Here is a 27,079-nt window from a genome sequence, read left to right as displayed (position 1 = left end):
ACGACAGGTCGCGTTGCTTCCGAGTTCAGCGCCGTGCAGAGCTGGTCTGGCTGTGAGCTCTGTCACCTTGGGGTGCCAGATGCGGGCACCAGGTTTCCGGAGAGCTCGGCTCGGTGCGGCAGGTGAGCTCTGCCCCGCCAGCGGGGCCGAGTCCCGCCGGTGTCGGCACAGCCCGGGAGCCGCCGCCTCCTGTCCATGGAGCCCCATTAAACTAAAATAGAAAAGACCTATTAGGTCATTGTCCCGCCCTCTGCGCCACCCTGCCCGTTGCCGAGTTGCTCACTTCTCCCGTATTCTGTGTGGAGTTTGTGTGTGGGGTTTGTTGGTTTAATTTGGTTTTGTGGTTGGTTGGTAGGGTTTTTTTGACTTACGTTCACTATGGCTTCTAACCTTACAAAGACTGTATTTTCTTACGTGTAAAGTTCATACTATTTTATTTTCTTCCCTATGGAAGGAAGCCCACGAACAGTAAAACTGACTTGTGTGCATAGTTCATAGGGCCAAGCTCCCTTGGCTTTTAATGGTTATTTTCCTATCCTGTTCCAGGTTGAATAGTTATATTATCTTGGCTTTCTTCACGTGGCAGAATTCCTGTGTTGAATCTCCTAACTTCTCTCATTTGTTTGATCTTTAAATCTTTAAGTATAGTGGTACAAGTAGTGTTTTTAAGGATGCTTCTCCTGAATTTATCAAGGAAAGTAGAGTACAGTGGCGTAGATATAAGGCTGCTAGTTTTTTATAAGACTGTAGCTTTCAGGCAAATCTTTAGCTACTTTTCTGATTTCTAAAAGTGCACTTATGCCCAACCATTGATTTAGGGATACTGTGGAAAAACATTCATGGAGGATAAGCATGAGAGAATTAGGGAGCTGACATGCTTTGAGACTCTGGAGCAGGTTCTCAAAACTAGAAAAAAAATAGTCAGAATAGCATTTACAATGTTTCTGAAAGCTACTTCACTTGAGAAACATTGATAGAGTACTGCATTTAAGAGTTTATTAAATCTGGGTACTTATGAAACTCTGCTATTTTTGGTAGAAATTATTTCAGATTTTATTGTACTGTGGTGTAACTTGTTTGCAAATTTCACCAAAACTGCCACAGTTAGTTTCAAATGCTCTGTGGGTTTTTTTCACCATAGGGTTTTGTGCCAATGTTGTGTTTTAAGAGCATCTAGTTTATTTTGTTGTTGGTGTAATATGTAGACTAGATGGTGGTTCTCATGTCAGTGTGGAAGGTGAGATATTGTTTTGGTTAAAATGACTGAAAAATATGTCTCAAGTTTCTGTATCATGAAGTTTGGTGACTATAAAAATATAATGCTGTTTCTAATGACATTTACAGAGCATTAAAGTTTTTCTTTAAACTTCATAGTGGAGTTTTGTTTCCCTTTTCATGGATGTAATGCACTGTCCCATAGAAATGGCTGGGGAAGCCTCAAAGGCATAATGCTAAATATGTTCTCCTTCTCCTCCACATACATTTCCTTTCCTATCCTAAAACTTCTTCTCACTTCATATTTATCTGTAGGCATGTCTGCATTAGCAATAGTCTGTAGAGGAAGGTGTCTGAGCAAGACAACTGGTAAATTTTACATTTCAGGGTACTTTGTGTACAACAAAAGAGTTTTTCCAGTTGGGTGTGCTTTTTTCGCTTTGAGATTTATTCTGAATGTTAAATGACAAAGTGTAAACTGTCAAAACGGGATTTTTCAAACTTAAACCCTATTTCTAAAATTGTAGTAGTCAGAATTACACATGCAGCTGCCCTGGTAAACTGGGTCAACGTGGCACATGTGAAGATTAATAGGTACTAGTATTCCTGGAAAAAATAATCCTATTTGAAAAACCCTCTCCTAGTGCATGTATTGAGCAGCATTCATTTTGTTTTCTTCTAGTTTGAGAACAAGGATTACACACAGACTGCAACTGTGCGTGTGTTCCTGCAGCTGAGCATGCTTGGCAAGAAACTGTTTTGAAAGCAAGAGTGTGTGAGGTTGTTTTTTCTTGGATATACACCTCAAATAAGACACTGCAAAAATAGCCAATCAATATTTTCTCAAATTTTTGAATCAAAACTATAAAGTAGAACCAAACTGTCAATGTTTGAAGACTTTGTCTTTGAATAATGTAAGTGTGGGAGGTTTTGGAGTTTTTATTTTGTGTGGTGGTGTTGTTTGTTTTTACAAAAAACCCCAACACTCTAGTGTCAGTTACATTTGCCAAAAACACATTTGCCTTTGTTTAAGATCTTAGGAATCTGTGTGTGACAGCGTTTTGGCAGATATATGATAAAATGGAATTGCCAGATAAATAAGACTTTGTACATTTTGGACTTCTAATTAAAAATAAGTTAGTTTGCTTACATGCTATGACTTCTCATAGAGAAGTATTTGGTTTAGTTGTATAACCGTCTTCTGGACAAAGTATCAAATGTTTAAATACAAACTCAAACGCAACTCTGAAATTATTCTGATAGTATTATGAAGCCTGGCTGATTAAATTATTAAAAAATGCTATGTCTAGTGATAACCAGTTTTGTATACAGAAGTCTTGAGAGTATTGAAAACTTGTGATTGATTCTCTTTCTTTCCAATCAAATGTAAGAGTCTTGCTTATTGTTTTAACGACTTAGCTGAATTACTAGAAGAGTTTATTTCCTTTGAAACTATTTGTTCTAGTTTTCTGAAGCTTTTTTAGCTCTGACAAGTCATACATTTGTATTCACTGACTTCTAAGTAATGTTTAGAAATATTCTAAGTGTTTCCCCTGCTGTTGCAAGTCTCTCTTGTGATCAGAGGCGCAATGTAACTGCAGACTACTGATGGCAAAGGTTTCTGGTTGTATAGAACTTTCATTGGAGCCCTTTTCAGCCTCTTCAAAGAGGCCACTTTTAAGCTGTTTTCTTTTCTTTTTGCTCTTGGCTAATGAATAAAGGTGTAGTTTTCCATCCTTTTTCAGTTTATAGGCCCTTGCAGTACTTCAGTATCAGGTGATGGCCCTTGAAAAGAGAATTTTGAGGTTGCTGGTGATAGATGTTTTTCCAATTTTTTTTTAATTGCCTTTCATGGATTATTTAGAACTAGTGAATGGACTGCCAGGGTTCTGACAGCCACTGGAGAAACATAATATTAGCACTGGAGGCTGATCTAAACTTTGAAATTTGGCAATTAGGTTGCAAACTATTCTTTAAAAACAAAAACCACCACCATAAAAGAGAGACAGTTTGAAACTGCACTTGATTTGATCTGCTTAAGTCCCCTGAAAAATCTTAGGCTCTTAGTGTTAATTGTAATCAGTTTGCTTTAGAAATTAGCTACATTATATCATGTTACTTTATTATGTGTTACTTTGCCTTATTGTATCAAATATCAGTTCAGTGCACACATTGCTTTAAGGTAAATCAGTATAAGGAAGTGTTAAAGATTTTCATCAACTTTAAGCTGCTTTCTAAATTCCCAGAAGTTAATGTTCAGATGGTGTGAAAACAGACCTTTAAAATGTCTAATGTGTTCTGTGGTTCTTACTTGCTAAAGTTCCTGACCGAGAATCTTCATCATACAGATGCACGTAACTAATTAAAATGCCGACATCTTCATAAGTTAACCTTTTGAATGAAGTGCTGAGCCTGTATTTCAGTAAAATTTGCCAGCCTTTTTTGGTAATAAGGACATTGTACACTAATATAAGAGCACTTACATTGGAGAAGGGCATTTTCCTGGTATTTACTTGGTGTCATCTCTGAGCCCTTCACTTAAAGGATACTCCTCCAAGAAATTAATGGCCTTGTGGCCATCATCATGATAATAATGGGTACCATCTGTACAATTATACTAATTCTAAGTTTTCTGTGGGAACACATTCTATAGTGGTAGAATATATGTTGCAGTATACTATGTAAGATATAGGGTATCTATATATGGTATGTGTATATAGAGATAATCTATAGTGTATATATATTTTAATAGAAATTGAAAAATTAGAGAATCCTTTATACTTGTGTAGTTTTGAATTGCATTCATGCTTCTCAGTTTGAATTGCAATATTCCGCCCATTTATAGTATTCCATTTATTACCCTGAATTTAAGATGTTGGAAGCATTGTGTATACAAGATTCTCAAAGGAATTTGGAAAATCAAATATTTGTATTTAATCGACGGTTACGAAGACAAGTTTTCCAACTCTGGGCAATTAACTGGTGCTTGGTTAAAAAGCCTATTCTGCTTTCTGTTCAGATTCAGAGAAGAAACGTCGTGCAAGCTGATAACCATAATCATGGTGAACAGGACTACTAAAATGCATTATCTCCTGAAAACTACAACTATTTTAAGTATTCGTATATACTTATACTTGCAATAGGGGCCAATACAAACTCATCTCTAGATAATGATAGTGGATTTTTGATACTAGTTTTTCTTCAAGTCCAATAAATTAATGATGTTGCTTCATTTAAGTTTTTGTTTCTATATTTAAAATAATCTTACCTGTAATGTACCTGTCTGAGTTACAAGAGAGCTTGGTTTTGCCTTATTATCTTCTACAGCAGGTAGAAATAAATACAGTTTTTAAAGAATCATTTAGTAGGACTGGGCCAATTATATCATTTAGTGATCGTGCAGCCTTCACTCCTTTTAATACTAAAAAATAAAGTGACAATTGGTGGCTGCTTACAAGTACTTTTTATGTACCGCTAAGTTCATAATTTATTTTCTGATCCTAGAAAATACTTTAATTAGTCCAACCTGAAAACAAAATCAAGGAGAATTTATATTTCCTGGTTTCTGTGGCATTACAGCACATTGTTCTAAATAATTCCTGGTTTTGGATATTGCAACTTGAAGTTATCTGGATACTAATGTATCATGCTGCTTGCTAGGGTGGATATCTTTTGCACTTAGCAAAATAACTTAGCACTCATAGGAACGGATTTTGGCCACTTAATATCTTAGCTGAAGCACTGATTTTTCTCTGCTATTTATCTTGTGACTTACCTGGAGTCTTTAGCTCTGCTAATTCTTTAGAGGATGATGTTAGAGCTGTTGGAACTTGCAGATGTTGCTATATAAAACATGCAGTTCCCTGTGAAAGGATATTGCTTGAGTTCTTCTGAAGTCCTGTATGTTTGGTACTATTTGGAAGACAAATTCACATTTGAAAATTTCCAGTCAAATACTGTGTTTTGTGAACTTGACGTTTCATCTGTGATTCTGCCGTAAGCCTAGACCTGGAAAGAAAAAGCAGGTGAAAATGTCCTAAATTGAATTTTAATATCTAAGAATGAATCAGTGCAGAATTTTTGGCAATTTTGATTAAAATTATTTGCTATACTTCATATATTTTGTTCCAATCTATTTTCATTCATAATTGACTATATAAGTTAACCTCTGATTAAACTGGAACAGTAAAATAGTACAGTTGTCCTCAGGAGATATGAATTAATAATATTCATTTAAATGCCAGGTTGCTTTGTTTAGCCATAGAGACATTAGTAGATACAGGACAGAAGAGAGCTGATTGACTCTCGAGAGGCTAATGCATAAGATGGCAACGTTCAGTTTTAAATGTTTAGTCTAATTAAAATAAAACTAAAACTTTACCTAATGCTTGCTAAGAACAGTCATTTCTGTAAAAGTAGCCTGAGTATTTTAGGGCTGCTGTGTATGCTCTAGCTGAAAATGAGACAAATGATTTTAGTCTTGCTGATCAGCTTGGTGAGTTGCTCTATAATGTTATCTTTATTTTCACACTATTGCAGTTTTAGTGTGTTGAAGATACCAGATAAGGAAAGGGCAGTATCACTGTGTCAAACCCTGGGAAAGCTTTACAGAGCTCTTTACACCTATTGTCACTCTTAAATTTTCTAAGAAACTGGTAGTGCAAGAAAGGCATCTTTAGATTGTAAACTCAGATAATTTTCTTGTTTTAAATGGCTATTTGCAGAAAGTAACATCTCTTTTCCATGTTGTTTGTAGCAAGGAAATATTCTAAAGAAGAAGGAATAGCACACATTTTGTGTCTTACTTTTTGGACATCTTTAAGTCACTTGGCTTAAAATCAGTATCACAATACTCAACTTATGAGTCATATATTGTCTGTCTGTTGCATTCAGGATTAAAACTGCAGACAAGTTTGTAGAGTATAAATATAGAAGACTCATGATCACCCCTTGGTAAGGCAGTCATCTTTTCCAAGGTGTGAGCACAGTTATATAAACCGTTTAAAACTCTAAGTAAATAGGAAATTGTTATTTAATTTTATTTATCTGTGTTTATGTAACTTCATTTTTTTCATATCATCTGATATTTCATATTTCTTAGCTATCTATTATATTTGTTTAAGAGCTTGGACTGATGGTTTCTTGTCTGGAGTTAAATGTTGTCAAATAGAATACAGAACGAAGCTTATTTAAGCTGTTCTAACTTAATGAAATAATTCTTCGTATCTAAGTCAGATGCAGTCTATTTAATTAAATAATTCTGATGAAGGAGCTAAAAAAAAATCTTTGTGGTACTGTCCTGGTGTTTTTTTAACAGGTTTTTTTTAGACAAATTGGTTAAACCTTTTGAGCTTTATCTTTGACAGGGAAATGGTCCTCCAGTAAGACAATCCTCCAAGCACTAATACGTGCCATAGTTGCAGAGCAGTAGTTCACATGTTTTCAGAATCTTTTCAGATAATAAACATCATTCTCCTTCAATGACAGTTGTGTCTGTAAAAGAGGCAAGATGTAATTAAGCTCTGTTTTGAGATATTAAATGCATTCCTTGAGATCCTGCTGCCTGAAGTGTCATTTATGAATACTTTTTTTGGTTTTTGTTTCTTTGTGCTTCCCCAATAACCTTTAATTATAATCAGATTACACACAGAATTGACAAATTCGTATTGTCTTGCCTCTTTTGCCTATTGTCTTGCTTCACAGTAGCTGCCAAATTACTCAAATACAACGCCTGTACGATCTTTTAATTTGATACTGTTTGGATTGTTCCAGTTTTCAATGTTTAGTGGTGGAAAAGCCACGAAATATTCAGTTAGAAAACAAAGCAGGCTGAATTAATAACACAGAGTAAAAAATTAATGATGTTTTATACTTTTTCTCCAAACCCAGGTAAAATACATATTTTAACTCCCTCTGTGTCATTTTTAATGGCTTTATAACATGATTACTGTATGGAATGCTTGAAAGAAATTTTAACTGTCAAATATGTCTCTCATATGTCATGTGGAAACACATTTTTTTCCACTCAGAAATAGAAAAGAATCTTTTTAGAGAGAAGGAAGGCCTTGTATTTGCAGAATATGTTTGAAGGATGTCAAGCAATAAAAATTGCGTAAGTAATATTCTATAAAAGCTAGTAGGCTACCTCAAACCCCTCTGCAATGATATTCATACTTCAACAAGAAATTAAAAATTTACTGTTAATGTTAGGTTTCGATTTACATTTCAAATTTTCTATTGAATATGCTCTACGTTCATGATACAAACAAACTAAAGTACGTGTAGCAGCAGATTTACCTAAAGCAAAAAATTAACAATAAAATAGTAATAGAAGATTCTTCATGTATGTAATGTACCCGCTTATGCTATCATATTTGATTTTAGGAGGGCATAAAAGCAGTTCTAAATGTGTGTAAAAGCAAGTTACAATATTAAATTTATAGATTTTTCTTTTTTATTTCTGGTCTCCTGGATTGACTGCCTTGCATTATTCTGTGGAATTGCATGTGTTTATACAGGGAGTAACATAAACCAGCTAAGCATGAACCAGCTAAGCATGAGCTAAGAAAAAGACACAAACTTTTCCCCCTTTACATAGCCATGTTTATATTTTTGAGCTATTTTCTATTTATTAATTACATATACCCAGAGTAAGAAATTGCTGAAGCATAGATTCCTGCTTGAATCAAGTTCCACCCAAAATCTGGCTTTAAGGAGGTTCTGATTACCTGAAGCATGCAGTTCTATGATAGGATTTTTTTAATTTTTACTGACTTTCCTATGGAAAAGAATATGAAGAACTGAAAAAGTAGGATTGTACTACAACAGCCAAATCAATTTCTTGATTAGCATTTAAAATTTGCTAAGTCTCTCCTTACTGGAGAGGACTGACTGTTACCATAAAGTGTCATTCTTAAAAACTGATCTCTGTTGTCTCAGAAAATCTGAAACTGCAGGAGGCCATAACAAAAGAGGGGACTTCATTAGTCTCAGAAATAATTTTTCTAAAGTTGTATTACTGCAGCTATTCAAAATTAGTGGGTAAGCAGAGAGTAGAATGGCAACTGTACAGTCTGCTGAAGTTTTGGGGGGAACTGTTACCCTAGAACTTGAATTGTGCCTACATCAAACTGTTGTACTCAGTATGAAAGCAATGGTGAATCACCGTGCGAAGGCAGAATCGTTTTTGAATCCATCTAGCGTGTCCTTGAATTGGAGAAGACTGTCCCTTTACTTTCTTCATATCTCATTGGACAGCATTTCAGATCTGTCTGAGATTTCTTGTTTAAGGAGGACTTTAAGGAACTGGGTTTTGTGTCTAGAAATGTTTAGTCATAACCATGATTCAGAAAACAGTGTTCAAGGGAAGTTACTGTAACTTTCTTAATGATACAGTAATAACTTGGCAAGACTTTTTGTATTGGAATTTATTTTCTTTATCTTGTAGGCAATGGTTCTCCTGATACAGATTTATGCTGTAAAACCAAAGCTTTTCTCTAGCACATGTCTAGATTTCACATTACAGAGGATGACTTATCACTTGTATTTCTAAGCAGTACTTTACTAGGAAAAGAGTTAAAACTTTGTAATCAGAAGGCAGGAAAACCATAATGGAGAAATGTCAGTTGAGTGCTTCAGGAAGAATTCACATGTTGCAGTAAACCCTCATCTCCTTCACAGCCTTTGTCTCAATCAAGCTTTATTCAATTCATATACTGCCTTTTTATTTTGTAAAGTTCAGTCATGTTCCTGCCGCACCTTCAGCTTTTCCTGTTTGAATTGAAGAGGCCCAGCCTTTTTAGTCTGTTTTTAAGACAACTGCTTGACCCTTTAATAATTGTAATTGTCCTTCTCTCATCCTCTTACTGAACTTCTGCAGATACAACGAATATTTCAGCTCACTATTCAGACAAACCGTTCTGTTTTTCAGTGCTGAATAGTCATGGGTCAGAACCAGCTGTGTAACTACATTACACCATGAAAACTGTGAACTGTGGTCGTCACTGGGAAATATAGTCAGAAGAATCTGAACAGGAATGCACTCAAATCACTCCAGTGATGCAGAGAAATGGGTACTCGTAGGGTTAAGCCAGTCTTGTTTTCACTCTTTCACCCTTTCCAACTAGTTTTTGCTACTCTTGAAGACACGCTAACTGAGTTTATAAGTAACTTGAAAGAAAGAAGCACTGTTTGCTATTTTTCATCTCTCTAGGGTGGTAAATCTGAAAGCTTAAGGATCACCATATAGACAAGAATACTGTTAAGGGTTTCCTATTGATTGACAGGGATAGCTGGGGTGCCTGAAAATGCCTCCTTTGATTTTGACTGTAGCAAGAACTTTAAACTGTCTCTTAGCAGCAAACTTATATGTTCTGGTTAGCATATTACCCTACTGTGTAAAAGTGAAATATAAAAGAGCTAGTGTACAGACTTGTTAACTCTCATATTTGTGAGGTCCATTTCAATGTTTATTGATACTGTTGTAACTTCTTAGTCTTTAGTGACCCATCATGGAAACTCACCTTTGAGCCAGTGCAATACGAAGAAGATACTTTTGAATCTCTGAAAAGTGCTAAAATAGTATGGAACTGTGATGCTAAGTGAAACAGTCAATAACATGTCACAAGTGGTTCGTTTCAATAGCTTTAATAAGTACAGAAGCAACATCTGAATGATGAGTGGCTGGGTCTTTACCTTCATTGTTTTCTGCAGCAGTTTCTGACAATGCAAGTCAGTGAAGCCAGAACTCTGGCCTTTTCCCGCCTCTTTCTTGGTGACAGCTCTGGTGCTTGCCAACCCGATGATGTTCTGGTTCAAGAAACTAAACCCCCCAAAAGCTGATTGTACATGTAATCTTCTTGGCTTCCCAGACCAGCTCATGGGAGGGCCAGACAAGTGACAGTGCTGATATACAGGAAAAATTACAGGACGGTGTCAGCACTGGCTTGAACGGCTATAAAAGGGAAGCATCAAGGTGGCATATTGATATTCCGAAGTTGTTAAGGTATGTCAGATAAATGCATTTTGTCAGGACAAAAGAAAAAGTAGACATACTTCTGTTGTATAAATCATCTTCTGTTAGCAACAGTACAAATAAAAAGGCAGTTTTGCTAAATGATGTTGTTGGCGTTATCAGCCTGTAATTCTGTCCCTTTGCATCACTGACATCCACACTAGAATAATTCTGCTAGGCAGACATATCTTTAATTGGAAATTTACTAAAAGCTTGTGTTCGAAGTTTTTTCAGGTGGTGATTCTTTACTTTAGGTATGCTACATAACTGCTAGAAAAGAATGAAAATTTTGTAAGACTTCTTATTTGGCACTATATTTATCCATATGAAGAAAGTACAGAAACGGAATTGAATTTCAGAGGGAGCAGAGTGTTTTGAAGCAAGAAATGGCTTAGATAATTTTCCAAAAGGAATGGAATTCAGCATTCCAACTCCCTATACAAATACACAACAAAAAAGTCTTCAAAAACCCTTCAGACCAGTAAAAGAATAAAAAAATAAACATGAGAGAAAATGAGGAGTAGGAGAAAGGGGGAAGTCTTGTCAAAGAGAAAACTACTTCATCTCTAACAGCTATGCTGGTATGTTCTCATTGCTGTCAGTTCTTGGAGACATGGGCAGAATTAAGCTTTCATAATTCCATTAAAAGTAACATTGCCACACTTTTAAGAGACAAGATCAGTACTTCCTCTTGAACGTCTTGTGTGTTTAACTCTTTGCAGTGTTTAGCTTTATCATGATATTAGTCAGTTTTGTTAGAGGAAGAACATTGTTCCTGCATTGCATGAAAATCTTTTACTGATAGAAGCTTATGAGTTAATTAGTTGCAAAAGTCTGAGCAAAGCAACTGTTTTCCCTTAGCTTATTTTGTGCAATAAGCTCTGCAAAGACAGTTAGTGTTTTATCTCGATTTGTTTATCTAGATTTGGTTTTAATAATTTTATCAAGTAATGCAATTACTCCTACAGCCATTTGTATTTATCACTAGCATATTAGGTAAATTCTGAATGAATTACACTAATCAGTAAAATGGGAAATGGCAAGTGCAAAAACATATCAGAATTTTTAAAATACTATCATCAGCAACATACTTCTAAACTAAAATTTTGCTTGGAATTGGCTGATGGATAATAAGGTTGGCATTCATATAGCTTCTCAAAGTAGTCAGCTTTCTGAATTGTTTAGTTGTTTAAATTCATCAATTAAAAAAATTAAAAAAAAAAAACCACAAAAAAAGAAAAGCCAACAATACAAACAGCTAATCTGAAAGGCAACATCGGAAGCAACATGTTCCACCACTGTGCCGAATATGAATACTCACAGAACCCAAGAGGCTATTTTTGTGGCACTTGAACAGCCAGTTTTCTTGAGATGTCACACTTGCAGTATGAAGATAGCGAGGTCAGTTATAACCTGTATGTGAGGCAACCCTTCTAACACTTGTTGGAAGATTCCACTTGGCTTTCCATGAGATGATATGTAGCTTTAGGGTCATTACTTAGAACTCCCAAGAAATTTACTGGCAAGTCACAGACTGTAACAGCATTAAATAACATAAATTATCATAGTGAATTTTGTAATTAATAAAGTTCATTGTAGAACAGACTTGTAAGTAACTTTACAGAGAATTGAAAGACACTGGCTTAATTATACTGATTTATTGTTGTTGCTGTCTTTGCAGTTGGTTTCTGTTAGATTGTCTTAATGAGGATGCAGTAACTTCCCTCTAGAATTCTAAAATGCCCATTCTTTTACAAATATACTAATACCATAAAGAGAGTATTAATTGGTTTCTATAACAATTTTACTTAAAAAACAGATGATGTTGTACAGCTTTTTTATGAAAGCTGTTAAAAGTGAGTCTACTTCCTTTTTTGTTACTTCAAAACCAGAGGAAGTTTCATCTTGGATTAGGGTATGTGTGGAGCAACAGAATATATGGTTTGATAGTTTTGCAAGAGCTGTTGCCAGTTTTAATGTGGTATTGATGTAGTCAGCGTTTACGGTTACACCTGCGTCTTTTTCTAAAATACTGAATCTTAAGTGGCTTATATAGTTTCCCTTAAAATATGTGAAGTATACTTCATTTATTTTCCATTTTTAGCAAGACAAAGAATTAAATGTGGTGATAATGCTTCATCTTGTTTCATTTAATCTTTCCCCTCTGGCTATTTAGTTGTGCTCATTGCAAGTCTTGAATATGGTTCACATTGCAGTATCAAATAATACCTTTTCCCAAACTGCCCATATTTTTGAGCTAGTAACATGTATACACTTTAAATGACAGTTGAGTTACATCTCTTACATCCTATAATCTACAGTAAATACATAGTATAAATTGTCTTAGTACAGGTCCTTAAATGCCTTCCTTCTGCTCTATGAAATGCAGAGCTTTTAATGATATTCTTTACTTTTTTGACAGCAAGTTTTTTTAAACTTAATGACTGTGGAACATTTCATTTCTATGACTATGTAGTTTCCCTAGTAACGTGTCAGAAGGCCTTTGTTTAAGGGTTCTTAAAGTCCAAAGAAATTGTAATTTTTCTTTATTTTTGTTGACTTGTTCATTTACAGTTTGGAAAGACAGAATTTTCTACGCCTAAGTCAGATGGCGCTTTTTTTGTTTTTGTTTTGTTATACACGAATAGCTGTGCTGGGTCAGCAAACAGCTGTAGCCATCAGCTGTAGCCATCTGACATCTGATCTGGCCAAAGGCTCTGGGCACAGGAAATCCCAATTTTGTTCTGTAACCTAGCTCCAAGGAACAGAATAAGGAAGAACACTTTATTTAAAAAATAAAAAATAAAAAAATCTACATGGATATGTGCACATCTGTGAATGTGCACTATGTAGTCTCTAAAGTGCTAGTAAACAAAATTACTTAATGCTACATGAAGCCAAAGGGCTCTGTGACACATCTGTTTGCAAAAATTGACGGAGTTCAGTTTTACAGCTCCCGATGTCTCCCTGGGAAAAGATGTTCGCAGGAGGAACACTGGCTCTCTGAGTGAGCTTCAGTGTTGCTGAAAGAAATCTCATCTCAAATGAACTGAAGCACTGTTACAGATGTTAAATGACTAGAAGCAAGATATAATATTGAATCTTCCCAGGTAGAGGAATCAAAGGTTTCTTAAGTCTTGTGTTCGAACAATTAATAAAATTATCAAGAGCAAATAATGAAATTCTCAACTGTCAACCCGGCAGCATGTTACCTTTCTGAAAAAACAAGAGTCTGGAGACAGCGTCAGCTCTGGCTTGTTGGTTGTCTTAAAAGTAATTCTAATGAACAGCTAGAATTCGAAATTGTTTAATAAAAAAAATGTTTTTTTGATATAATTTTCTTGGAAGCATTATTTTTGTCATCTGGAATAAATGTGTGTTTATTTCTGGAATAAAGACTTAATTTTAAGCTGTAGTCACTAAAAAACTTGTAAATGAATAAGCAGTAAACATTGTTTGTTTTGTTTTGTTTTGTTTTTTTCCTAATGACAAAAGAGTCAACCTATAACTGTAGGGTATCTGTAATTCAGGAAGAAGATACACTGGGCTGTCTTTCCTGGGAACTCATAGGTCAGTTTGGGGCTGACATTGTCTGATGCTGGATAAAATGGAGCAAATCTCTGCTGGCAACTTTTGTGTCCTCTGCAGTTGAAAGATACTGGCAAAGCAGCTTAGCACTGCAGGGATAAATCTTAATTTGTCACACCTTCTCCTTCTCAATTATAGGAGTTGATTGTAATGCAGAATTGTGTATTTTAATGCTGCTTTTGCAAGTAGTATGTACAGTTGTTGTAGCTGAATTTGAGGAAAAAAAAATACCAGTCCTTTGCATTTACGTCTCCAATGCCACCGAATGCTTTATTTGCATGTTTTCCCTATATTGTCACCTGGTTTTCGATGTTGCTTTTGTGTCAGCTATCATATAACAATAGAGGGGAAAATAAAAATGTGTTGTTATAAAACAGCATAGCGTATTTTGAATATTTTCTTGCTGATGTTTACTTTTTTTTTTTTTTAAAATAAATTTGCTTAAGTAAGAAGAATGGTGCTGAAATCTGGTAGAATCTCCTCTGTTAAGTTCCCTCTAAAGGACCGTTTCAGTTACTTTGCACGTATTTGCCAGTCCAGCCCTGGTACTCTTCAGATATGTGTATAAATATTCCTTTGGATTTCAGTGACACAGTGTGTGACTCGGGATGGGAACTCTGCTTAGCTAGTATGCAAAACACCACAGAATTAATGAAAATACATAAAGGGAATAATGAAGTTAAACATGGCAATTATATTCCATACCAGTCCCCAAAATAACTTGTGGAATCCTCAGAAACCAACTGTGGAGGCAGTGGAAGAACCACAATAAGTACGAAGTACAACGATAATGTTAAAAGGGTGAAGTTGTCATGGAAACTGCTCCAAAACTGGTAGAGCCACAAAGGCGGCCCCGACCACAGGACCATACAGATGTGCTTCTGTAGTCCAAGTTGAACTCTGCACTTCACTTTCTTGGTATTTGCTCGTAGGAAATAGAGGCACTGTTATCTGCATTTTTATTTCAGTATTTTTTCCTCTGGCATTAAACATTTATTATGTACAAGAAACTGTATTGTAGGTTGATATGATACGTTGTGCAGGCAGGGAAAAATTTTGGCTGATCAGCTGTAGTGTAAGGGTGTATCAACCTCTACGGTAGATACTATCTTTTCGTTATCTTCTGCATAGTTCTTTTGTAACCGTCATTTCAACAAGTTTTAGCAGGTTAACTGAAGTCAGCTGGCTTCTAGTTCCTTGGACCAACCATGTGTGTAATTAAAAAAAAATGGAAATTCTATATAGTGGTTTTTTTATTACTAATAAATTTTCAAACATTGTACAGTGAAGACTGGTACAGAGTAACATAATTTATTGGAAATGTGTGGTTCATCTTAAAGTCCAGAAACACGTGGAGGTTACAATCTCCTTCATTGGTCCAACTTGTGATTTATTGTAAAAATTGTGGTTTAATATTGCAGAGGTAGCTATTTGTTCTTGAATTCAAACTGGTACTTTTAATTACATTTCTCAACATTCAAGGTTAGAATTAATGCTTCATTTTAACCGATTAAAATAGTTTTGTTTTGTTTTTCCTGAAATTCGTTAATAAAGAACAGTTTTCCATGTTTTGCAAAGAAGTTTGAACAGTTTCAAAATGCACAGTACAGTGTTAAATATGGTATAGTAAAATAATACAAAAAGGAAGTCCGGTAGGCCACACCACTTCTTACAGATTTATTTGACCAGGCTGTTAAAATCTGAAATTACAGCATCTTTTTTTCCTTGATTCATATGTTTAAGAAAACCTGAGATGTACTGCTTTCAGATAGCTCTGAGAAACAGCTCTTGCCTTTGTGTTGTACAAGGACAGTTTTTCTGTATGGATTACTCAGACATCATCAGAAGGCATAGATGGAGCTAGATTTGACAGTTCCAGGTTTACACAAAAGTGTTGCTTTTTACATGCAAAACCATCTCTTGCTGAATAGGGACACACATATTTTTCACTTTCTGGCAAGCTTGATGATCCATCATAATGGCTATAGTTTTGTTGAGAAGAATGAGTCAGAAAGGAAAAGCTGCTTAATTGATTTGTTTTGCTGCCTGCAAAGCGCACAGGGGGGTTATATAACATCTCAGAAGAGATCAGGCATCAGGAAGAAAGGTGATGAACCATTTTCTGTCTTGTATCTCAGCTTTGTTTCCGGTTGGCTGAACAAGAGATGAAGGGACATACTTAACTTTGGGCAGTGGTAAAACAGTGTTTAGTTTTCAGACGTCTCCATGCTGCATTGCAGGAGGAGAGCTGCGTGGCTAGGAAGAAAACATTTGTTGGTGATGGGAAACAGTTCCTCACAACCAAGGCTGAAACTTCATATTGGTCATCTAAAGATGAAAGGCTATGAGTTATCTCTGAGCTGTAATCCTGTTACGCTGGAACAGAGGCTCAGCTCTCCCTGCTGTCCATGGCTGGGAATATGCAGCTTCTTGGCTGAGTGCCCAGACAGTAAACCTGCCTTTTAATATTCTGCTATCAGGCTCTTCGCAAAGCTTTTGGCTCTGGAACTTATATTTGAATATATGATACTGTATAAAACTCTAGGACTGATACGGAGGAGTCACTGATTTCACATACTCTAGTTCTTAGTTTTGTGTAGAATGGGTTATTCTTCTTTCTCATACGGATGTGTTTTCAAATGTTTACAATATTTTTGTGCATTAGATGTCATTGCCATTTTAGTGTGAGGGATTTGGGTTCAGAGAGGAAGCAATTTGCAAGTTCTGATTTACAAGATCATATTTATTCTATGTAAACCTGCAATCCATCTTTCTAAAAGTATTTTATCTTAGAATTTGAAGAATAAGAGTATTTTTCTGTGCATTTTCTGCTAATGAGATTGTGCTATCCATTGCAAGAACCATGCTGTAACACATAGTTTGGCATCCCCTTGTACATATTATCTCTCTGTAAGTTAATGTTTGCTGCAGTAACCTTAATTTTATAATCCAAACAGAAGTGTTGGTGGAAAGATTGCAATATTTATGTATTGTTGCATGTAATAGTTAATTGCATTAGTCAGATCTTGGGGGAATTAGTTATTCCAATTCAGTTTTCACTGATTGTGTAAGAATCTTTTGAAAAGATCCAATTTTGTTAATGCAAAGAAAGAAAATCTTTCTCCCCTGTTCCTTGTCTCTGCATGAGGTAGGATTGAACCATAACCACTGAAGATGCCAGTTTGGATTTCTTAGCATAGGACTGAAGCATAAATCACCTGTCGTGGAAGGAGAATCAAATGTATTTAAGCAGAGTGTTTGGAATAACTTGAACTGGTAGTTGGGAGGTAAAATATAGGAATAAATTGCTGGGCTACTGATACGGGACATATTTTGAAAGGGCAGAACCTTTGAGTAACATGGATGGTTATTTGACTTTAAGTGTTCATGTACCCAATTGCAGAATGAGTATATGCAAATCAAGACTGCATCCACACTAACATTTTGGTCCTTTGGAGACTGTTTTGTGGCAGAAGAAACACTTCAGTCAAAGTCTAGAAAAAACAAACATGCCCACACAAAGCTATAAATGTTTTTTGTTCCTCTTCATCCAGAGGTTGTGTTGTTTTTGTTTTTTCTCCATACAATACAGCGCTGTGTAAATCTTAGGCACGAACAGTAAAATCCTTTCCTACACAGTTCAAAAGAGCGTACTTCTTTCATACTTCTTAAAGTAAGTCTCACAGATGGGTATTTATTATGGAGTGCATTGTAGGGTGGAGATGAATAATGTCTTATTCAAAAAGATCTTTTAAAATAATGTTTAAAATATATATATATATTTTTTTTTTTTTTTTTAAATTTTCAGGTGTAACTTCATATATACTTAAAATGTTTTATCAGTCTTCAGAAATACCCAGTGGAAACATGCTTATTCTGCAGCTTTATTCTTTTAAGATTTGGAAGAAAAGTCTGGATCTAGACCTACAAAATTTTACTATCTCAAGTCAGAACAAAGGCTAACATTTGCTTTGTTTATAATTGTTAAGATGCTCATAAAGATAATCATACTGTCTCTGTAATGACTTTCGAGTTTTAATGAGGTGTTTTAATAGAGCTACCACAAGGAAGAAATAAAGTAAACTTATTCAAAGCAGATTTCTAGTTACTTCAAGCAAAAGGATCTGGGAAAAATCAAAATACAAAATAGTCTGTCAATAGAAAAAAAAGCAATATATGCTGTAAATGCAGCAAACTCCTTAGCATGTAATGATGCATGCATGCTGATTTACCAATGCCTCTCTCTCTCAAAGGTGAAACTGAATCTGAAAACAGTAACATTTGTTACTCTTACCTTATGAAGAAGATTTAAAAAGTTTTATTTAAACAAAAGGTTATTACCATTATATGATTTACGTGCAAATTTGTGTAAAGATGAATTTCAGATTTTGTTTTAAGTATTCATCTTGTAAGGTACAGTGGTGAGTATGTGCCCATGCATGTTTCAAAAAAGTAAATTTACAGATCATATTTGAATTCTTTAGAAAGATGCTTTAACAACCATTTTTCTGCACATATAAAACTACCAAGTCTAGTTTGGTTGTGGAGTCAGACATCTGTTTCACCTTTCATGTTTAATTTACAGTGCAGCTCTACAATAGGAAGTTTGGTCTTTCATTCCTGCTATAAAACATGAAACCAAAACAAATGATATTTGTGTTACTAAACAGACCTTTTTCTTATTGTTATTACAATGTGTATTACAATGTGTACCTAGTAGTTTGTTTTCAAATAATGTTATACAGATCCCTTATCTTTGTTGTTGAAAATGGGAGGGCAAATATTACAGTTGGGAAGGTTGGTTGTTTTTTTGTTTAGCAAAAAATATTGAGATAAAAATAAATGTTACATGTGTATCACAAAATTTATGCCCTTGGCATAAGTATAGTCCTGGCTGATTGAGCTTTTTAAGTGTGTTTTGCTGTTACTGCTTGGTCTCTTCTCCCAAGTAGCAAGTGACAGGATGAGAGGAAATGGCTGCAGGTTGTGCCAGGGCAGGTTCAGATTGGATATTACGAGAAAAATTCTTCACACAAAGGGTTGTGAAGCAATGGAACAGGCTGCCCAGGGAAGTGGTGGAGTCACCTGGAGGTGTTTAAGAGACATGTAGGTGAGGTTCTTAGGGACATGGTTTAGTGCTAGAGTTAGGTTATGGTTGGACTTGATCATCCTGAGGGTCTTTTCCAACCAAAATGATTCTATGAACATCTGTCTCAAATAATTCATTCTCTTTTGCCACATTGAGAGAATTATTTATGGCTGTGAAGGTAATAATATTTAGACCTTGGAAATAATTCTTCAGAATTCTTACTTGCTGTTTTTACAGCTTTTGTCTGATAATAGTATAACAAGAGTAGATGACCAAAGTCAGGTTTTGGGATTCTTGCTGTGTCCTGTCCTGGGTTCATCTCAACTGGGTTTGGGGCCAAGATGCCCCTGCAACAGCCATACCAGCAGAGACAGGACCAGTGAGCTTGTGATGCTTCACCTCAGGAGTCAGAATTGCCCCTGCAGGTTCTCTTTTGCTGCTTTGAAGAGAGCCTGTGTGTCCCTGCTTCTCATTTAACTTCATTTGAATGTCTAAAGCTAGGTGGAGGAAATCTAGGCCTTTTCTTCATTATCTTCATTTGTAATTGGTGAAGTAGACTTCAGTCCTCAGCTTCATTTATTCAGAGGCAAAAGGTAACCAGTGGAAATGCCTTGACAAACTCGAGTTTCTATGATGGCTTGAGAAAATATACCTTCTTGTTTAGAGCTTACTGAATTCCAAGTCGTGGTATTCCTTCAAACGTAACCTTCTTGGTGACAACCAGTGATAGGACAAGGGGTAATGGGTTCAAACTGGAACATAAGAGGTAATAAAGTACAGGCTGTGGTAGCATTTTCAGCGTGGGCAACTTCAATGAGTAGCCATCTCTGGAGGTGCTCCTAGACTTCTGAAGCAAGGAGAGTAAAATGCCCAGACAAGTTAATGATGGCTTGGCAGCTTTTTAACATTGGACTTAGAATACAGGCCCTGGCTGAAGAACCGTGTAACCTCCTGATTACTGGTAGGGGATCTGGTTTTCTGCGTGGCTTTGTGAACAGCTGCGCTGCCACAACGTGGGGAGCATCAGAAGGGCAAGAATGGACAGTGAGAAATGAGAGGGTGGAAGCTGCTTAATATTCCTTGCCAAGTGTTAATAGATTGTTTATTGAGGAGCAACACAGAAGTTCATCTTAGGAGTACAAAATAGTAGTGACCCTAAGCTATTGACTGCACGATGGTTTAAAGAATGTGACCAGAATTACCTATTTTTATATTCCTGTCTTCTATTGTTTTGTGACCTTGAGAAAAGTTATTCAATCCCTTTTCTGCTATAATTTATCTAGTCTTTAATATGCAAGTATTTTAATTTTCTAGAGAAGCAAACTAGAGGCAGGAAAATAGTACAGAAATGTCGAGAGGGTGTTTTGGTGGTGGTTTTTTTTTTTTCTGGTGACAATTATCTGTTGAAATTCACATACATCTTTGTTTTGACTTTTCTTTTGTAGGCTCAGAACAAAGAAACAAAAGTACTGGCAGCTGCAAAGGTGATTGATACTAAATCAGAAGAAGAACTTGAAGATTACATGGTTGAGATTGATATTTTAGCATCCTGTGACCATCCTAATATTGTTAAGCTACTAGACGCTTTCTACTATGAAAACAATCTGTGGGTAGGTATTTTTTCTTCTCTAAATGCTTTTACTTACTTCAAAAGGTTATTAAAATGACTTTTTTTTTTTCCTTGGCTTTATTAAAATATCATTTATGAATCACCTTTCTTCTTGGCCATCACTATTGCGATAACTATTCAGTTTCATAATGAATTTGTAAATCATGAGTATGACTTTTAGGAAATTTTCACTGTAAAATTGAGCTACACTGAGTCATTTGGTCAGGAGATTGAATCTATAATTTGGAAATTAGGAGTTCATTTTTGTGAGTAGAGAGAGGTCTTAGTGCTTATTTGTAACAGCAGGACTCTGATTTTAATTTTATCAGCACAGTTTAGGGTGAGGCTCAGTATCCATAGCTGAAAAGGTCAGCCTGTGAAGTGTGCATTTTAGATACAAGTGAACTCATTGGTACTTCCAGGAAGGACAGTTTACCAGGACTTGAACTATAAATAAGTTACTTAAAATCTACATGTTTGGACATAGAAGTGTAGTGGACATACATGCTATACGTCACTCTTCTGCTATATTCTGTGCACAGAATAGCTTTAGCTATGACAATACATTTCTTTCTTTGAGGTGATACAATGCAATATTTATATGTAATTTTTGAATTTTAAAAAGAATACTTTCTTTTTAAAAAAAGAACATAATTAAGAGATATCAAAACCAAGTAAAATAAAATTTCCGTGGAGTCCTGTAAATATGCTTTATTCTTTAAGCATGAAAAGAATGGAAATGTAATTACATGTTTCCTGATATAGATTTACTTTTATAAGCTTTGTGAAAACTTGGTGTGATCTGAATGCAGAGTAAAATGATATTGTATAAAACAGTGGAATAGTGCAAAAATTTCCATGCATAAAGGTCAGCATGGAAGCAAGTATGCACAAAGGCAGAATGTGAAAGCGAGGGGATAGGCTTCACTGGCAGAATAAAGATAGGAGTAAGTAGTTTTAAAATAAAATAGTAGATATGTAGTTACAGTGAAATGCAGAGGCATGAAAGCAGCAAAGGGAAGGCTATAATGATGTGGTAAGTAAACAGAATTTAGTGGAGGAAAAAAGAAAATAATGATATTTGCACTTAAAATATGGTTTTGCTTTCCAGTTTTAGAAAGAGTTTCTCTACCTAAGAGGCCTTTGTCAGATTATCAGATCAAACAGCAAATTTTAGAGAAAGAAATTATTTACGATTTCCCACACTTAACTGACTTGGCATTAGATATGCAGAAGCATGTAAATGGAATAGTGGTTTAAAGGATTTACAAAGAGTTGCATTATATAATACGTTTGTTAGTACCATTGTTGTGAGGAGTACTTATAATAGTAATTTGAAGTAATACGTAACATAAGTGGTATATATATGATACGGTATAAGGTATAATTTGAAGTTTCCTCTTTTATGGGTAGTTAGGCCCTGATTTTAAAAGTACTCTAAAGGAAAAAATTGATATATTATTTTCCAGAATAGTGACTGTTAGGATTCTGACAAGAAAAAACTTTTTAGCTGTCAGACTGAATATTATGATTTAATGTTTAAAGTTCAAATTAAAGAAGAAAAACACAGAAGAGTGAGGTGTCAGTCTTGGATGGCCTTTCTTCATTCTTGCTCTCTGCCTTTCCTTTGTTTACTCTCTTTCTCCTTTGTGTATGCTCTTTCTGTCTTACATGCCAGCATAGTTTGTGCCCCCAAATAGTTGCAGTTTATTTTTGTTTCAAATGGAAACTGAGAACTGGAGATGGAATTGTTCTGGTATTATTAGATTCTGGGATAAAGGTCTTAATGTTTTGTAAGTGTCAATGAAAATGGAGGAAAATTAATGTAAACATCAGAATTTACTTGTTTTCTGTAACTTTTAAGGGTATTTTTCCATATTTTCATATATTTCCATCCAATCTGAAACAGTAGAGGAGATAACGTTTGCTACTGGGAAATCACGTAGCTCTTACCTTGGACTTTTCAGTCAGAGATAATACTGTAGAAGTACAGTTTAATAATTGAGAAATGAGTTTGCAGGGATTATGTAAATCACATTACAATGAGCCAGATTCAAGATGCTTCATCATGTTTTATAAGTTTTATTATGCAATTTTCTCTTTGGATTAAGACTTTTGTGTGAGGATCTCCAAGCATTTTTCAAATCATTTGCTTGAGCAGCACAGACCTACTTTTAGTGGGTAACAGTACCAATATTTTGCAGAGGCTAGTGAAATAATTGGTCAAGGCTAAATAGTCTGAAACTCAAGTGTCCCAATAAAGCTTCCTTCATAAATGCTTCAGTTCAGCAGAACTATTTAATTTGTAATTTGTGTGTTCTTTTGTTTATATGCAGATCCTGATCGAATTTTGTGCAGGTGGAGCAGTAGATGCAGTAATGTTGGGTAAATAAGTTGTTTCAAATAATAATAATATCTTAAAACTATAATTTATATTTTAAGACTTGTTTCACATGTATACTGTTTTGAAATGCAAATAGGTGAATGTGCCATGTGTGTTGAACGTTGGCATTTTTTAATTAGCATTCAGACCTATATTGATGGACGTTGTAACTTCTTAAATTAGATTATCTCATTTTTCAAGGGTTTATTTACTTTTCAAAACACATTTTTGTCTTGATCCTTTAAGTGAATGTGATGAGTTGTTTTTGTATGCTTATGGAGCTCTCTGTTGTTATACCATAATCTATATGAGCCCTTTTCAGGATCTCATTCTTCCTCTTCTCCTGCCATTTTCCCAGTTATATTGTGATAATTTTTTTATATTGCATCAAGCTTAAAGTTAGTTTTTTTCTGTGTTTGTGGAAACAAATTAGGTGAAAGCTAGTACTAGTAAGTAAAGGATCTTAGTCTTTACCATCTTGGTCTACTGTACAAAAGAACCAATCTGACTGTATAGCTTATTTGCAGTTCAGATATAGGTAGATATACATAGTTTGTGACGAGGAGGGTTTTGGGTACAAGGCATGAAATTTTTACTGAAAGGAACAAATGTTTTAAGATAGAAGTTTTTCTGACATATGATTTTTGGAATTTGACAGATTATTTTTTTCACATATACTTCTATACTGATTACTGTGAACATATAACGTTATAAAATGGAAAAAAGTTTTCTTTATTTCTGTCTCTTGTAGAGCTTGAAAGGCCACTAACGGAGCCACAGATCAAAGTGGTGTGCAGACAGACACTAGAAGCATTGAACTACTTGCATGAAAATAAGATCATCCACAGAGATCTAAAAGCTGGCAATATTCTTTTCACATTAGATGGAGACATTAAACTAGGTAAGCAGATTGCATGTAAACGTCCTTCCCTGAACCTTGCGAGGCCTTATAGTTGTGTTTTCCTTGGGCTGTAGTTTGGCAGAGTTCAGTGTTTATCTACTTAAATATCAGTACTGTTGTCTCTTCCATTTTTGAAAGGGAGAGAAGTAATAATCTTTACTACTCCACTTAGTTTTTTCATGCCTTTTTAAATTGTTCGTTGCACTGAAATTAAGATAGAACAGTCTGGAAGAAAGTTAATACAAGCTTCCTATTGTTGATTCCTGTTATTTTACCTGAATTTAAGTAGTCATCCACATTTTCCCCTGATGTGGCATGGAATCCATGAGGATTCCTCCATGAAGAACTGACAAAAGGACAGCAGGTGGTGAACTGCATCCCTTCATTCAGCTAGGAAAAGACAGAAATTGGATCTACTTTGTTCACAGCTTCATCAGGGGCAAATGTGTACAGGCTGTCAGCTTGGCTCTACTGAAGTCGTAGTTCTGTGACATATCAGCTTGAGTTCAGGTTTCAAACACTTCTCTCTACAGGACATAAGTGATTAGTTGTAATTCTTTGGATGTAAAGTACACAGAGGGTAAAGGTGAGGAGAATCAAAAGATCACCACAGTGAACTGGGACTATAAATTCCCAGCCTTGCTACAGATGTTCCTTTTAAATGCAAGCAAGACTTGTCCAGATTCACTAATATATCTGCTACCTAGCTTGTATCAATCGTGGTGTCTCTGCAAGGTATAGTGCATTGTGTCTGTTAAGAAGCTGAGAATATTTATGAACCTGCTTTTGTAGATTGGTCAGTTAAGCTTATCTGTGCTTTTTGCGTGGATTCCCTTGCACAGATTTATTACTTGTAGATATAATACTTGCATGTGTCTTTCTCTTCATCCACAAAGTACGGGTAACTTTACTATTCTGGCTTTTCTTGAAAGCCTGAAGATTTAGTGATGAACTGAGTCTTAGAGGCCTTATTTATGAATGTAATAGAATCACTATCTTAGTTTCTTGATACTACTGTAAAACAAATCACAGATCATAGCAAGAGTCTCACGGTCAGAGAGAAATCATATGTTTCTGTTCTTTTTATTTCCCTCACATGACCTGGCTCCTCATCCTGTGGACTGGGACTATTTTAAGCTTTTATCAAGCGTAGCTGATGCACAGCACTGTGCAGGCACTCAAGATACTACTTTACAGTTCAGACCACAGAGAGATTTCTTCCACACATACATTTAGTGTTGTATTCAGGTTTGCTAATTAAGATTTCTAAAAAAAAAATTTACTTTTGAAAAGTGTACAGCATGCCTTGAAAGATCGTTTTGCTCCTTTTAAACAATTTATATTTTGCTTCTGGTACACAAAGAAATGGGTAATTCCTTGTGTTACAAATATGTGAATGGCAAATAAATTTCCTTCATTGCATTTTATTTTTAGAACAGTTTGAGTTTTATTATTTCAGTTTCTGTAGCCCCTCAAGATTTCAGATTTTGCATTTGAACCGATGGCTCTTTTTTTTTCCCACAGAGTGAAATCATTCTTCTCAAGTGTTGAGCCCATCAAGTAATTTTGTACAGATTAGAGATGGCAACATATGGCTTTTTGTCCTTTTGCTCTAATCTCTAGATCTTCATTAAGAAAGTTATATCTATAATAAGGATAAAACACTTATTTAATTATCGTCTTTTTTTTCTAAGTGAGAATTGTAGTGCTATAGAGCTCAAGCAGTATTAATTGCATTTTTGGTTGGATGTTATATTAAAGGTGCATATATGAGCTTTCAGATATTTAATATAAAGTGAAAAGTCATGTGGAAAGAAACACATAAGATAAAGGGAAAACCTAGGCTTATTAGAATTTGAATCCTGAAATTAAAAATTGGATGAGCTGTTGAATTAATGAGAGCTAATATGGCATGTCTGATGAAGACAGCTTTCATAGGTAAAAGAAATCATTTTTCTAATTAAAATAATTTAACACACTTATTCCTACAGTAAACAGGTGTATCAGCGTTGCCCCACACAACTCAACAGTAGCATTATTTTTTTTACCAGTGTTTGAATATTCTTTATTGAATAATGTTTATTCAATATCTGTTCTTCAAAATGCTATAGGACCTTGGCATTCAGTTATCAAAACACAAATATTTTAATCTCACCTTGAAGTTTTAATACGTCAGAATGTTTTATCTGGAACATACAACATTTTAAAAGACAGTTGTAAATTATAAAAATATAATATGTTTTCTACCACCCGGTTAATAGCATTTTACTGTTTACTTTAAGCGGATTTTGGAGTATCAGCTAAAAACACAAGAACAATACAAAGAAGAGATTCTTTTATTGGTACACCATATTGGTAAGTTCTCTATTCTGCTAACATTTTAGTATGAACTAGTATCTTAATATTACCATTGTTGTTAATATTACAAGCTTGACATAATGTAGTGTAAATATATTGAGAGTAGAATGTGCTTCCTAAAATGCTTCAGTGAATTCATCTATTTAGAACCTTTTTCAGAACAGATAAGAATGCATTTTATAATCAGGTACTTCATTATTTTCTTTGCAGGATGGCTCCAGAAGTAGTAATGTGCGAGACCTCTAAAGACAGGCCTTATGATTACAAGGCTGACATTTGGTCTCTGGGCATTACTTTAATAGAAATGGCTCAAATAGAGCCACCTCATCACGAATTAAATCCAATGCGAGTGCTTCTGAAGATAGCGAAATCTGATCCACCTACGTTAGCACAGCCCTCAAAATGGTTAGTATTTTATTTATGACTTTCATACCCCAATTTGTAGATTTGGAGTATGAGGGATGCCAAGTCATATATTTGCTAAACTTATGTTCACGGGCATAGAACTTTATAGGACTAGCTTTATGCATAAAATCAGGTACATATGCTATATATATGTGCTTGTACATGCATGCATACATATGTATCTCCCTATATAATTGGGACAATGGTCTTTTTGTCATAGTTTTATATAGAAGCTTTTATACTGAAATATTGTGTAGATTGCAAAATAGATTTTTGCACATGTAGTAAAAGATATAAAGATCATCTGAAAAAGAAAAAGAAAATTGGGTGAAGGAGACAGGTATTTTTATACTAAATTTGGTCATTTTAATGTCTTTACATGATTCAGTAAGTGAATGTGTATTCAGTTAGTGTGGTGTATTATAAATCCAGAGCCAAAAGTAAACCCTTCTGTAAATAGACAAACATTTTAAAGACAAAAAGACAAAAGTTTTAAACATTAAAACATTTGTGCCACG

At 35.0% G+C, this 27,079-nt stretch overlaps 1 protein-coding gene across 3 annotated transcripts in view; it reads left to right on the top strand.

Annotated features, from left to right (window-relative positions):
- SLK (STE20 like kinase) overlaps positions 1–27,079 on the top strand; it is a 50,459-nt gene that overhangs the window by 859 nt on the left and 22,521 nt on the right. For all 3 annotated transcript variants that reach the window (XM_005508544.3, XM_005508542.3, XM_005508543.3), the window contains exons 2-6: positions 20,351–20,515; positions 22,851–22,899; positions 23,649–23,798; positions 26,081–26,153; positions 26,367–26,561. In XM_005508544.3, coding sequence (XP_005508601.2) covers positions 20,351–20,515; positions 22,851–22,899; positions 23,649–23,798; positions 26,081–26,153; positions 26,367–26,561 — 632 coding nt within the window. The remainder of the gene's footprint in view (positions 1–20,350; positions 20,516–22,850; positions 22,900–23,648; positions 23,799–26,080; positions 26,154–26,366; positions 26,562–27,079) is intronic.

The sequence above is a fragment of the Columba livia genome, chromosome 6 (genome assembly GCF_036013475.1).
Source record: "Columba livia isolate bColLiv1 breed racing homer chromosome 6, bColLiv1.pat.W.v2, whole genome shotgun sequence".
NCBI lineage: Eukaryota > Metazoa > Chordata > Aves > Columbiformes > Columbidae > Columba > Columba livia.
This window is presented reverse-complemented; position numbering and strand designations above follow the sequence as displayed.